The sequence below is a fragment of the Xenopus laevis genome, chromosome 2S, assembly GCF_017654675.1.
Source record: "Xenopus laevis strain J_2021 chromosome 2S, Xenopus_laevis_v10.1, whole genome shotgun sequence".
Lineage (NCBI taxonomy): Eukaryota > Metazoa > Chordata > Amphibia > Anura > Pipidae > Xenopus > Xenopus laevis.
In genome coordinates, this window is record NC_054374.1 from 10,525,597 (window position 1) to 10,538,576 (window position 12,980).

General features: G+C 34.4%; 1 protein-coding gene across 9 annotated transcripts in view; it reads left to right on the forward strand.

Moving 5' to 3' along the window:
* robo2.S (roundabout guidance receptor 2 S homeolog) overlaps nt 1-12,980 on the forward strand; it is a 654,191-nt gene that overhangs the window by 555,185 nt on the left and 86,026 nt on the right. For all 9 annotated transcript variants that reach the window (XM_041583357.1, XM_041583363.1, XM_041583359.1 and 6 more), the window contains exons 5-6: nt 568-706; nt 8,654-8,781. In XM_041583357.1, the coding sequence (XP_041439291.1) occupies nt 568-706; nt 8,654-8,781 (267 nt within the window). The remainder of the gene's footprint in view (nt 1-567; nt 707-8,653; nt 8,782-12,980) is intronic.

The following is a 12,980-nucleotide window of genomic DNA, read 5'->3' on the forward strand; positions in this document are numbered from 1 at the left end:
GGGAAGGTCCCCATAGGCTTCCTAACAATTTCCTGATCGAAGGAATATCCTTCGGTCGATGGATTAAAATCCTACGAACCGTTAGATTCGAAGGATTTAATTGTTCGATCGAACAATTATTCCTTCGATCGTTCGATCTTAGGAATATCGGTAAATCCTTCGACTTCAAATTAACCCTCGATATTCGACCCTAGGTAAATGTGGCCCTTAATGTTTACATTAATTTTTAGTGGACTTAAGGTATAAAGAGCCAAATTACAGTAGATCTGTTATCTGGAAAATCCCAGGTCCAGAACATTCTGGATATTAGGTCCCATAACTGTATCATAATAGTTAACTGAATATTTTGTTTTTACAAACAAGGTGAAATATCCACCATCTCCACACAATATTCACAATGGTGATTGTTATGGCCAAAGAAAAACACCTTCTGGATAGTATAAAAAGTAATAACATGTTTGACAACATTTAGCTAAAGTCGTTTCTGTGTATTCCTATCTGTCCATCCATATTCTTTCAAACAATGGAACCTGTTCTACTTTAATTTTCTTTTCCTTGTATTTTTAGAACGCCCCACATTCCTCAGAAGGCCAATTAATCAAGTTGTTTTAGAGGATGAAGCTGTAGAATTTCGATGTCAGGTCCAGGGGGACCCACAGCCAACTGTCCGGTGGAAAAAAGACGATGCAGATTTGCCAAGAGGAAGGTGGGGATTCATATTTCTCCTTCTCTTTTATGCGGTGGTGTATATTTTAAAGATCTGTAAATAATACATTGACTACTCAGAAAGGACCTTTTTGAGGATTGTTGATACAGAGTTGTCTCAAAATGTGGTTGACTGTTCTTTGGTTTGACCCATGAACAAAAAATGATTTCAGATCACTTTCTGATCTCTACTGTACTCAGACCTCTACTGTAATTCTCATGGACGAGATAAAATTTGAGGAGAAAAAACCTTTCTCCAAATTCAATTCCAGTTTTTTCTCAAAGACTTCAATAGAGTTTTTACATGATAAACTGTGAGATACATAGTTCTGAATTGAATTGCATCTCAAATTGAATCTCATCCATGAGTTTTCATGTGATAAACCTTATTCTAAGTGAATTAAATCTGGCCCAATATGTGAAACAGGTTTCCATAGAACTTCTTTTGAATATTGAGTGACAATTTTGAGCCATCTTATTATAGATATTAAAGTAAATGATGTAACTACACACAAATTATTATCAAATTGGTTAAAAGGTAATTCTTTAATAAGGAAAGTCAACATTCAATAAATCTGAAAGTCAAAATTGTTTAGCTTCTAATAAATGCAGTTATTACTAATTGAGTCTGAATTCTCAGTATGGGAAATTTCATGTCTTAGAGGGCAGCTGTGTTCTGTAATTACTAAACATGTAAAGCAGAATCTGTTCTTTTTCGTAAGTGAAGAGATGTTTGATTACAAGAGGACATTTATTACACTGTAATAACTATTTTAACCTTCTGAAGAGACTATGGTTTCTGTGCCAGCTCTTCCTCGGAGTAGATGTGTTTTTGCAGTCAGAAAAAATTAAACTTGCATGTGTCTTTCTCTGTGTGTTCTTTCAGTTCAGCATCTGGCTTCTCTTAGTAAATACATCTGTAATGAAATTTCAATCTCTGCTTGTGAGGAGATCTAATAGACATTTGCTGATTACATGAGTGGTCTTTGGAACAGGAAGTGCTAAATCGACCGTCTGTAAGAAAGATTGGCTGGCTTCCACAAGCAGTAGTAATGGAAAATGAAAACCTTGCATTTACTTTCTTAAAATAAACTTTAAAATCATATCCTTCTCTTTGTGGAATTAGATTACAAAAAATAACTCTGTTTAGAAACAAGAATGAATTGCACTAATATTTATGCTACGTATACGATCTTTACCTGCTTGATATATTTTATAAAAAAAAGTGCAAATGAAAGAGAAAATAAACTCCATTAAGAAACAATAATAGCTTGTTTTACATTAAGTGATGTGATTGTAACAGGGTTTAGGCTAAATATAGTCAACACACAAAAGTAGAAGCTAATTTTTTTATTTTAAATTAAATAAATATTTAAACTTTTCCGTTTCGAGGTTAGTGAAAGTGTAGGACTATTTTGCTGTAATTGCTGTGTCTAGCATTGAATTATTCCCCCCGTGAGTTGCTTGCAATTTAGGCCTATCCTTGTGCCTCAGCCACTAATTAGATTAGAAGCCAAGCTGTCCCACTGAATCACAAAGCCTGTAAAATGATGTATAAAATGCTGCATTAAAAAAAAATTAAAATCCTCTTCTACAAGTTATGGTGGCTTATAGAATAGCTTTATGCCTCAAAATATGCCTCCAATATGGGTAGATATCATAACAGCAGGAATAGTTATAGCCAGTAGCGATGGGCAAATCTGACGCATTTTGCTCTGCTGAAAGTTCACTAAAGGGCGAAAAAATTGGCTAATGCATTAAAGTCATGGGGCAAAAATTATTTTTTTAACGCGCAATAAATTTTTTATGTACAATAAGTTTTTCCACCCATTGGAGTCTATCGACATCTTTTTTGCAGCAAAACCTGAGGATAATAGATATTGTCCCTAAAAATCAAACAAGAAAACAAGTCTCACCACCCATTTGAACAAAACAATAAAATTGCAAACATACAGTAATGGGTAATAGCCAGTTATCCATGTACTTAATATTTTTTTTTAACAAAATACCTTTGTCATGCAAAATGAGAACCCTTGGAAAGAAGCATGATATAGCTGCTTAGATAATCTTCTATATACCCTGGAGCCAGGAATGTCCACCAAAGGCCAGATTTAGTTCTAGAAGATTGTAAGCATACCTCAATGGGTTATGGACCAATGCAAACATCTTGGTATATCACATTGTGCCAGGGCCTATTTATCAGCTTGCTGGTTGATTTCTATATCAGTTTTCCTTATTAAAACCAAAAGGGTTATATTGTGCATTTGCAAACGGAATTTAGTATTTCCACTCAAAACAATTTATTTGTTTTTATAAATTCTCTTGGATTTTGTTAAAAAACTTTTCCACATTTTCCCATTTTTACTATTCTAAGATTGCTGAAATGCATTTACTGTCCACATGCTATTATTTCTTTACTGAGTATCAAGTGTTCAAGAACCTGTTCATAAAATCTGTCCGCAAAAGTATATCAGAAACATTTTTTCACGTTGAGTTGAAAAACATAGTATATCCATTGGAATCTGACTGGAGATGCAGTAGGTTTCTTTGCTCTTAATGTTTTAAATGTCTGACTGTTTTAAATTTGAATTCAAATTATCACTGCCAAAACCTATTAACTACAAGGTTAAAAATACCTTTACACTTAAATGCAACACTTGGAGGTAGATTTATTATTGCTCATGATTTTTATATTGATTGACCCTGATTTACTAATCATTTTCCTCATTACTGCCAATTCACAGGGACATAGAATTTTTTTTCTGTGTTCAGTCCCCTATAGAGAAGCATTACATACAATTAAATTCAGTACTTATTTAGATTTTTGGAGGGGTGATACAATTCAAAATTCTAGGAAAACATAAGGATTGCCCAGTTTCTATTTCAATAAATATGACCCCCCTATTCTACAAACACACACACACACAGTAAAATTGTTTTGGAAGACATTATAATGTCTAGGATATTGTTTGGTTGTGATGTTAGAAAACTATGATTGTACATGGCTAGGGTCATAATGTGTTTTTTAGTGTCTGGGAATTGCAATGCATCATATTTTTAGGAGTAAACTTTTTTTATCCATGCTATGCCATAATATCCTTATATGCTTAATCTATTTATATACCATAAACTAACCAATATATCTTATTTGTAGTGATGGGCAAATTTGTCCCGTTTCGCTTTGCTGAAAAATCCTCAAACCAAGAAATTTGCAAAATGCATTGAAATCATTGGTTGTCAAAATGACTTTGACTTTAAGGCCTGTGATTCCAACCAGAAACAAGTTTTAAAGACTCCAAACAATGGCATTTGAAAACAATTTTGGAATTGTTGCTTTATTTTGGTGAACCAGATGGTAACAGTATTTCTCTAATTTTGTTTCCCATATTATTATTTAGCTTTTTTAGTCTTGAGAGAGTTTGTTTCCTCACTTTGTCACAGCTGGTTACCAATCAATCTCAATTCACGGAACAGTGAAGATGGCACATGTTATCCAGGGGCCAGATCTGACCGGGTTGCATTTTTCTGCAGTGTTTCATATCCGGAAAAAAAGTGTGTGTGGGGTACAGATTGCCAGCACACTTTTGTACAACTGCCATTAATCAAATGCAGCAACAATGAATGCATTCATACAAATCAATACAGAATCCCTTAATCAAAATAACCCATTTTCTGTTAGTGTTTCCCAAATTACAATTTTGCCATATTTTTCTGCATCCAATTAAACTTCAAACTCTTGAATTTCTCACAAGAGTTCCATTTACTAGTATCCCTCTAATAATGAAACATGGATCTTTGAACTATCTGGCTATTATAGGCTTCCCTTTTCTGCAGGCTGCTACAATATTGGCTCTCTGAAACATTTTACAAGCACCTTTGAGTAGAAGGCTAAGTATGTTAGGGTTTTAAACAAAGGAACTATTGAAACATTTTTCAGATAACATTGTAATATAAATTGGGTTATACTTTACAGAGAGGGGAGAGAAAAAGAAAAAAAAGAAAGAAAAACACACACAACAAAAGCTGTATGTACGCCAGTAGATTTCTATTAACACTTGGGAGACAAAGGGAGCTATTCTTCTGGCCTTGGTTATTCAATATTTTACTCTTAATACTTGAATGGTTCATATGTACTGAGTAGGGTATTGAAACATCACTATTCACTTTATAGTTTTACAAAGCAATTTTTTTTTTTTTGCTTCCAGTAAATTATATTTAGAATCTGGCAACAAATTAAGCAGTTATGGATAATTAAGGTGAAGTAGTTATAGTTTTAGCAGCAATAATGGTTACTTGGAATTTGTACCCCATGTTTAGCCTTACACAGATGAGATCAACAAACTACTACTGTTAGTGTGATAGTGTGCCATACAGATTAAATTGCTCCATGTTCCTTCAGTGATCACTGGGCAGTATTAATCAGGTTAGTAGTAAACAAGTAAGAAGTTATTGACCTGGTCTTGGAGAAAGGTGTAAAAATAGAGCATCAAATTGAATGTTTACAATGATTACTTAGCAAACACTAGACACATCATAGCTATCTGAATATTGACGGGTGAATCTGACCCATTTTGCTTCACATAAAATTCTGGAAACAGAGAAAATGAATTGAAATGCACTGAAGTTCACGGGCAACAAAGTTTTTTTTGCCGTGCTTCAAATTGCGCACCAAATTTCTGATGTGCTACAAATTTTATCACCCATTAGAGTCATTTTCATTATTAAACCTGGTGAAAAATTTCGATCATCACTACATATTTGTAAACTGATGAAATATTTTCTGCATACTGTACTATTGCATGTCATGTCTTTCAAACATAACAAATGCTTATAGTAACAAGCTAAATATTTAGCCTTATTTTGCTGAGATAGACTATATGAAAAGTAAAAAAAACATTCTGAAAAATTCAATGTTTTGTGAGCATGTTCCCAGTCCTTGCCAGGGTGTGCTGTTTGGCAATTTGAAGATATTTGCTTGCAATGACATACAGTATTAATAAATGTGCACTCATTTATATTTATCTATTTATAGGCCATAAAACTAGCCTTTATACTGATCTAGGGAGGTTAAGTCCCTACATCTTTTATTACTTTATTTCTTTTCTTTTTTTTTAGCTTTTAATATTAATATAATATTAGTAAAATTAATATTTTGCACACTTCTGCAAAAATTGGAACAGTAATTTTAAAGCCAATCTCAAATAAATGTAAAAGCAAAGTTTCAAAGACAAACCTGTGCTGTACTCCACTAATAACTGAAAATGTTCCATTTCCCTCCCTCTTTATAATCTATGGTTCAGACAGTTCTCTATCAAAGTACAAATATGATGTTCCAGGCTAATATTCCGGAACTGATTCAGTAACCTTCTGTGTGTGTATCAAATGTTTTAGCAAAATCTAGTAGATCATATTCACTGCCATCCTAATGTCTAGGCTTCTGCTTACCTCCTCATAGAAGGCAATTAAATCTGGAAAGGCCATCTCCCATAGACTCCATTTTCTCTATAATAATAGAACAGTACATTGTACTTGATCCGACAGATAAAATCAATCCATATTGGAAGCAGAACCAGTGTTTTTGTAATGTTTACATGATTTTCTAGTTTACTGAAGGTATGAAAATGCAAATTATGGAAAGATCCATTATCCAGAAAACTCCAGGTCCCAAGCATTCTAGATAACTGTCCCATACCTGTATTGCATTTATAGTTTAAATGCCATATTCTGTTTAGTCTTATAGCATATCAATATACATTTAAAATTCTGTAGGTTTACCCTTTAGTTTTAGTTGCAAAAGAAAATATCCATTCTTCTCTAAAAAAACAATCAAATTAGTTATTTCCTCAGTTGGATTGTTTTTAAGCTCAAAACACCTACAGTATTTGGCCAATCTTTTATTATCAGGTCCCATATATTATTCTTGATGACCTTCTCCCTTACTCCCTGATTTATGTGTGAGCATCTGAAGTGTATTTAGTATTCAGAAGGTGGACACATGGCTGGTATTATTTCACTTCATCTTAAGTTGGGAAATCCTTTGTGAATTATCCCTAAACATTTTTGGCCTTTCACGGTTGTTGGAAATGAGCAAATGTTGTCATTGATTTTGTTGCAGTAAATCCACATTCTTTTTTTATGAACTTGAACAGATAAATTAGATCCCTTGCATCTTTAAATGGTATGTATTACCTAATTCATGCGCATTATTCCAATTTATTGACATTGAACTCCAGTTAAGCTTTTAATGGTTCCAGACTGGTTCCCTAGTCTGCACCACCCTCATCCAGGTTATTGCACATCCTTTCTGTGGATGTAGCTTTTTGAATTTATATCGATGACCTTGAAGATTCACCAGTAGGAGGAAAGTGTTTTATGTACTGTACATACCGAGTGCCAATCATTGGCAGGTTTATTGATTATTAAATCTGAAATATACATGCTTTGCATAATATTGTGTTTCATCAAAATAAATTTTTAGATGATATTAAAAAAGTTTAGGCAATGACACATCAGAAGCAAAAGCTGGTGAATACATTTGTCATAACTGGTTGAAACTGAGGTTCTTACTAAGGCAGAATGCTGTAAGTGGCTGCAAAGGTTCTTGCACATATGATGGCTCCATACAAAAATGGTCCCAAATGGCAACATACACTTTTTACTTTTATTCCATTTGTCATTAAATGTTCTTTGGGACAGTTCAGTTTGTGGGCAAACCTAGGAAAAAAGTGAAGATTAGAGCAAGGGACAGAGATAAGGGAAATATGTTTGAAGGGTCACGCTGACTGCTTTTATGTCATTCACTGAAATAGTGATTTGTAGAAACAGATAGGTGTCTTATATATACTCTGAAAAAACTCAATTCCATCTGTCTGAGGCCAGCTATCATTAAGCTTAAATAATATAGAGGCTATCATAATTTGTGTGTTCGTGTGAAACTGCATTGCTATTTTCAATCATATCCAACTAGAACTGTGCATCTCAAAAACTAGTAATTTAAAGGAATTTTTCAGTGTAAAAATAAAAACTGGGTAAATAGATAGGCTGTGCAAAATAAAAAATGTTTTTAATATAGTTAGTTAGGCAAAAATGTAATGTATAAAGGCTGGAGTGATTTGATGTGTAACATAATAGCCAGAACACTACTTCCTGCTTTTCAGCTCTCTTGGTTTACACTGACTGGTTACCCTGGTAACCAATGAGAGACTTGAGGGGGGGCACATGGGTCATTTCTGTGGCTTTTGAATCTGAGCTGAATGCTGAGGATCATTACAATCTCACTGAACAGTTATGTCCCATGTGCCCCCCCTTTAAGTCGCTGACTAACTCAGAGTTATAGAGCTGAAAAGCAGGATATATATATATATATATATATATATATATATATATATATATATATATATTAGCGTTTATGTTGTGTCTTCCTAAGCAGTAAGGCTTTGTTCTGCTTACCTAGTGCATTTATTAGCATCAAGAATATATTAGTGTTCACAAGAGAATCGTTTTGGCTTCTATATAAAACCAGTCATTTGAGATTAGAATAATATAGTGGCTCAGTGATGGGATTAAAGTGTTATTAAAGTAATGATATGGTTAAACAGAAACAGTAAAGCCATAAAAACATTAAAATGTAATGTACATTGTGTGACATACAACAGTGTCAGTCAAGTATAGAGAAATGCTAGTATCCGTATAGACTTTCTGCTGTGCATGATGGAACAGATGATATTATTAATAAGGCTCAAAAAGAGAGTGAACATAGCAATACTAATTTATGGCTTTAAACTTTTTAACTAATCATTGTAATAATAAGAATATCTACATGAGAAATAATTAAAGCCTTGCAAAAATTGTGCCAAAAGATTTGTTCAAGATGGATATGATTATTCCAGGTAAAGCCAGTGTAAGTCTACAGTATGTTGATTTCTACATTTTGTATCCTGAAATACAGATACGACATCAAGGATGACTATACTTTGAGGATTAAGAAGGCTTCCGGCAGCGATGAAGGGACCTTTACATGTATTTCTGAAAACCGGGTTGGGAAAATAGAAGCTTCAGCCACACTTACAGTGAGAGGTGAGTTAACACTACTTGACACTGAATAGAAAAAATAATACCTTTAATTGGTGGTAGGTCAGTGATCCCCAACCAGTGGCTGAAAAACAACATGTTGCTCACCAACCCCTTGGCCCTTGCACTCAGTGGCCTCAAAGCAGCTGCTAATTTTTGAATTCCTGGTTTGGAGGCAAGTTTTTATTTCATGAAAAACAGGTGTACTGCCAAACAGAGCCTCCTGTAGGCTGTTAGTACACAAAGGAGCTACCAAATAGTCAATCACAACACAAATTTTGGCACCCCCAGGAACTTTTTTTCATGCTTTTCTTGCCCCCTAACAGATGGATCCCTGGTCTAGAGAAAGGATTTACAACAAACTGGCAGCTAAGACGTGGCTTAAGGTTGGACATCAAAGCTAGTGTCTTTGGGCTATCGAGATATTAGGTTGAGCCTCAACTTTTCAGGCAAGCAAGCACCTTACTATGTAGATGGCCTATAGAACCCAACCCTGCTGGAGATCTCCATTGTAGAGCAATGATGAATATTCTAGAGCATCCAATCTACTCCTAAACAATAAAGTCTTGGTTATATCGAGTTATATCTTCATAGTGGGATATAATGTTTAGCTGCAGCTAGAGTACAACTAACATTGGCTATTTGAATCATATTAAAGCACAAATGCTGAGTGAACTTGCTCACTTGATTATTCCATCAATAAAGAAGCCACACTATTTAGGGGCACTTGGAGACTATGCAATTGTATTTATACATCTTTACTCTATTTAGATAAAATATCTCACTTACTTATTACTAAGTGGCTGAAATAAAATTCAGAGTTATAATGCAGGCTTGTTTTAAATACAATAACATAAAAATTACTTATTGCATAGCAAGTGATTTATGTGGGGCAATTCTATTCATTTTAAGCAGTTTTTTGAGCATAGAAATATAACTGAAAAAACACCAAAACATTTTTATTCTGCTTCTCATCAACCTGGAAAATAAAATTGCTAGAGTGACCTCCTTTACTAGAAACTGAAATCTGCATAACAAAAGATAATGTTTGAATAAAATTATACATTTAAATTTAGCCATATAATTATTGTTTTTTTACTTTTAGGAAAGATTATGGCCCTACTTTTAACTAATTCCTATTGCCGGTACCTTTCCCAACCAATATCTAGAAGTGTGGGGAAAAAAGATAGAAGTGTCACAGTATATATTGCTTTTTTCTCTAAGGACACAGATGAGTGCCTTTCATTTTGTTGCTTAAAGCCACATTTCATACCGGCGTAATGAATGATTCAGAAAATGAGTCCTATTTTGCTTGCCAGGAAATCTTGAAAGGAAGAAACACATTAAAAATAGAGAAACTTTTCAAAAAATGCAGAACTTTGTTTAAAATATTGCATGCATTTCAGATGGCAAACATTATTTTTCTACACTGGATGGCCACTCTATTTCACAGTTTAATGGTGCATGCTGAACGCTTTCAGGAAAGCTGGAAAACGTTTTATAAAAACATGTTTAGCATAATCTGTCCTTTTCTTTACACATTCACTATTGCATGTTTTTGTGAATATTTCATTTTAAATCATACCTTGGCTATCTGATTCATGGTGATAGCATTTTTTGTCTTTAAATAAGATAGACCCTAATCCCATTTTGTACATACCACAATGATTTTTCTACATATATCCACAACTGAGGCTTCTTTGACAGTATGTAATATAGCATAAATGGACTGCATTTAAATGTATGAATTGTTACAAAGCATAGAATGAATAACATTTGTAAACCTGGTGCAGCTAAAAGGGTTCTCCTTTGTATGTAAATTCTACATCTACATCTCTGGTTTGCCTATTTATAAAAGTAATGTATCAGTATCAACAAAATGCTGCACACAATAAACTTACATGTGTACAAAAATAAGAGGAAATCACATTCCTAACAAAATTGGATTCATGTTTTATGATGTTGGGCCTCATTCACTATGGAACTATTTTTGTAGGCTCAAAAAATCAATATAATGTAAATGTGTTGTCCTCACATTTTGTGGGTAAACTGCTCAGCAACATGGGCATCAATTGTAGGACAATTTGGCATAAAAGTTGCAGTTGTGTCATTCTGAGTGTCACTTAGACATTCTATGGACATGAATTTACATTCCTCAATTACAGGCAAAGGTCCAATGAAAAAACATGCATCGGTGAAATACACCAAGTAAGACTGTAATGGGCCTGTTTACCTACATTCAAAAGTCTATTTTTGGCATGAATATGTAAAAATGTGTGTTTTTTCTATTTCTCTAAAACTCTGAATATTCAAGATTTTCTAATTGTAAAAAAAACGAAAAACTCTAATACAAAAATTTGCCAAGTAAAAGTTGTCGAGGTCCTATAGAAGTCAATGAGAGCTGCGCTGATCTTATTGAACCATTTTTAAATCAATTCAGACTTTTAAAGGTTTTAGGGTTTTTTTTTCATTCGTGCTTTTTTTATTCAGATCATGACATTTGTGGTTTTGGAGAAAGTGAATTTATTTGTGGTTAGCGAAATTCGCGAAACGGTGCCAGCGTCTCGTTTTTGATGCCGGTGTCCATTTATTTTTACACCGGCAAATTTTTACAGCGGTGTCGCGAAGATAAGCACAGTGGTGCCTGGCAAATAAATTAGCCCATCGCTATTTGTGGTTTCTAAAATTCGGCTTTTGATAAATTGACCTCTCCATGTATAGGCTGTCTTGTTCCTTTAGATGCCGTGTCTTGTTCACATTAGTAGATGCAACAGCATATTGTCTCAAAAGGCAAGAAAACATAGAAGCAATGACCATGCGTATTCTGCTTTATCTAGCCAAGGGGTCAGCAACCTTTACAATCAAAAGAGCCATTCTCTTCCACTAAAGAAAAACATAACACCACTTATAAACTTTTAAAAGTTTTAACCTTTTTTTAAATTTTTAACTGTTACAACAACAAAAGTCCAATGTGTAGGCCTACTTTGAAATAAATTAAACACTGAATAGCCCTATTACATGCTAGTGTTCTCATCTGTTTAAAGGTGAGGGCGAGAGACGTCATTAAAATATGCGTCACATCCACATCTATAGCCCTCGCACTTACTGCAGTTGTCTCTGGAGGCTTCTCTCTTGTCTTGAGTGTGTGACTGCGGTAAGGACCATGATCAATCATCTTGCTGCGGCTCGGTCTTGCCTGGGATGTCTATACAACCCTCGCACCTGCTGGTGGCTTTTTGAGCTGCCAGCAGGTGCGAGGGCTGTATAGACGATGTGACAGGCAAAGCCGCAAGACTGAGCCGCAGCAAGCGGGATGAAGAGCCGCATGAGGCTCAGGAGCCGCGGGTTGCCTACCCCTGATCTAGCTGTTACGCCTTCAGTAGTAAATAAAAACCATATAGTATGAGCTGTCTATCACTTCTTCCTCAGTTGAGTGCTTGTGAACCTGCTTAGCATGGGACCTAAGTAAACATTAAAGCTCAAGGTATAAACCCAAGAATTCATAGAAACTATTTGGGTTTTTTAAAAAAATAAATTACTAATTAAAAAGCATGAGTCACAAAATGCTGTGTTAATTCTCTAATTCTGAAAAATACTTCCTAAGAAGAATTGTTTGAAAGATTGCTTGTACCTAAACAATTGGGCCCAATTTTAACGGCAACGTTTAACACTGTTCCTTTGTAGGAAATATGTCAAATAATGTAACATTAAAGCTGTTTAATCTTTAGGTCTTATAGGAGAGACCTGTCAGAATGATATTCTCAATAAGATAGCATCACTAATACACTTCACTACTAAGGGTTAGAAAAAGTCCATGCTGCTTTTTTTTATCTGAGAAGATTTTAGAACTGCAGTATTTTAGGATACAAACGGGTCCGGCTGATTTATATTTTGCTTCAACCACTAGCACCTACAATGAAACTAGTAGGAATAAAACATTTTTATGACAGGTAATATCATATATTTTCCAGTTCAAGGTAATAACCATACATTTCTGTAAAGCTTAATGCTAAAAAAAACAGAATCTTCTTTATTCCAATGACAATATATAGCCTTTCTATTAATATTGTGCTTTAGCTGTATTTTATTTCTGCAATTGTATGCTCAGAGACAGCCACAAGAAATGGATTGCACGGTTTAGTAATTATGGCTACAGGAAACTTTATCAGCTACCTGCCCAAGGGTGATTTGCGTTTCTGCTCATT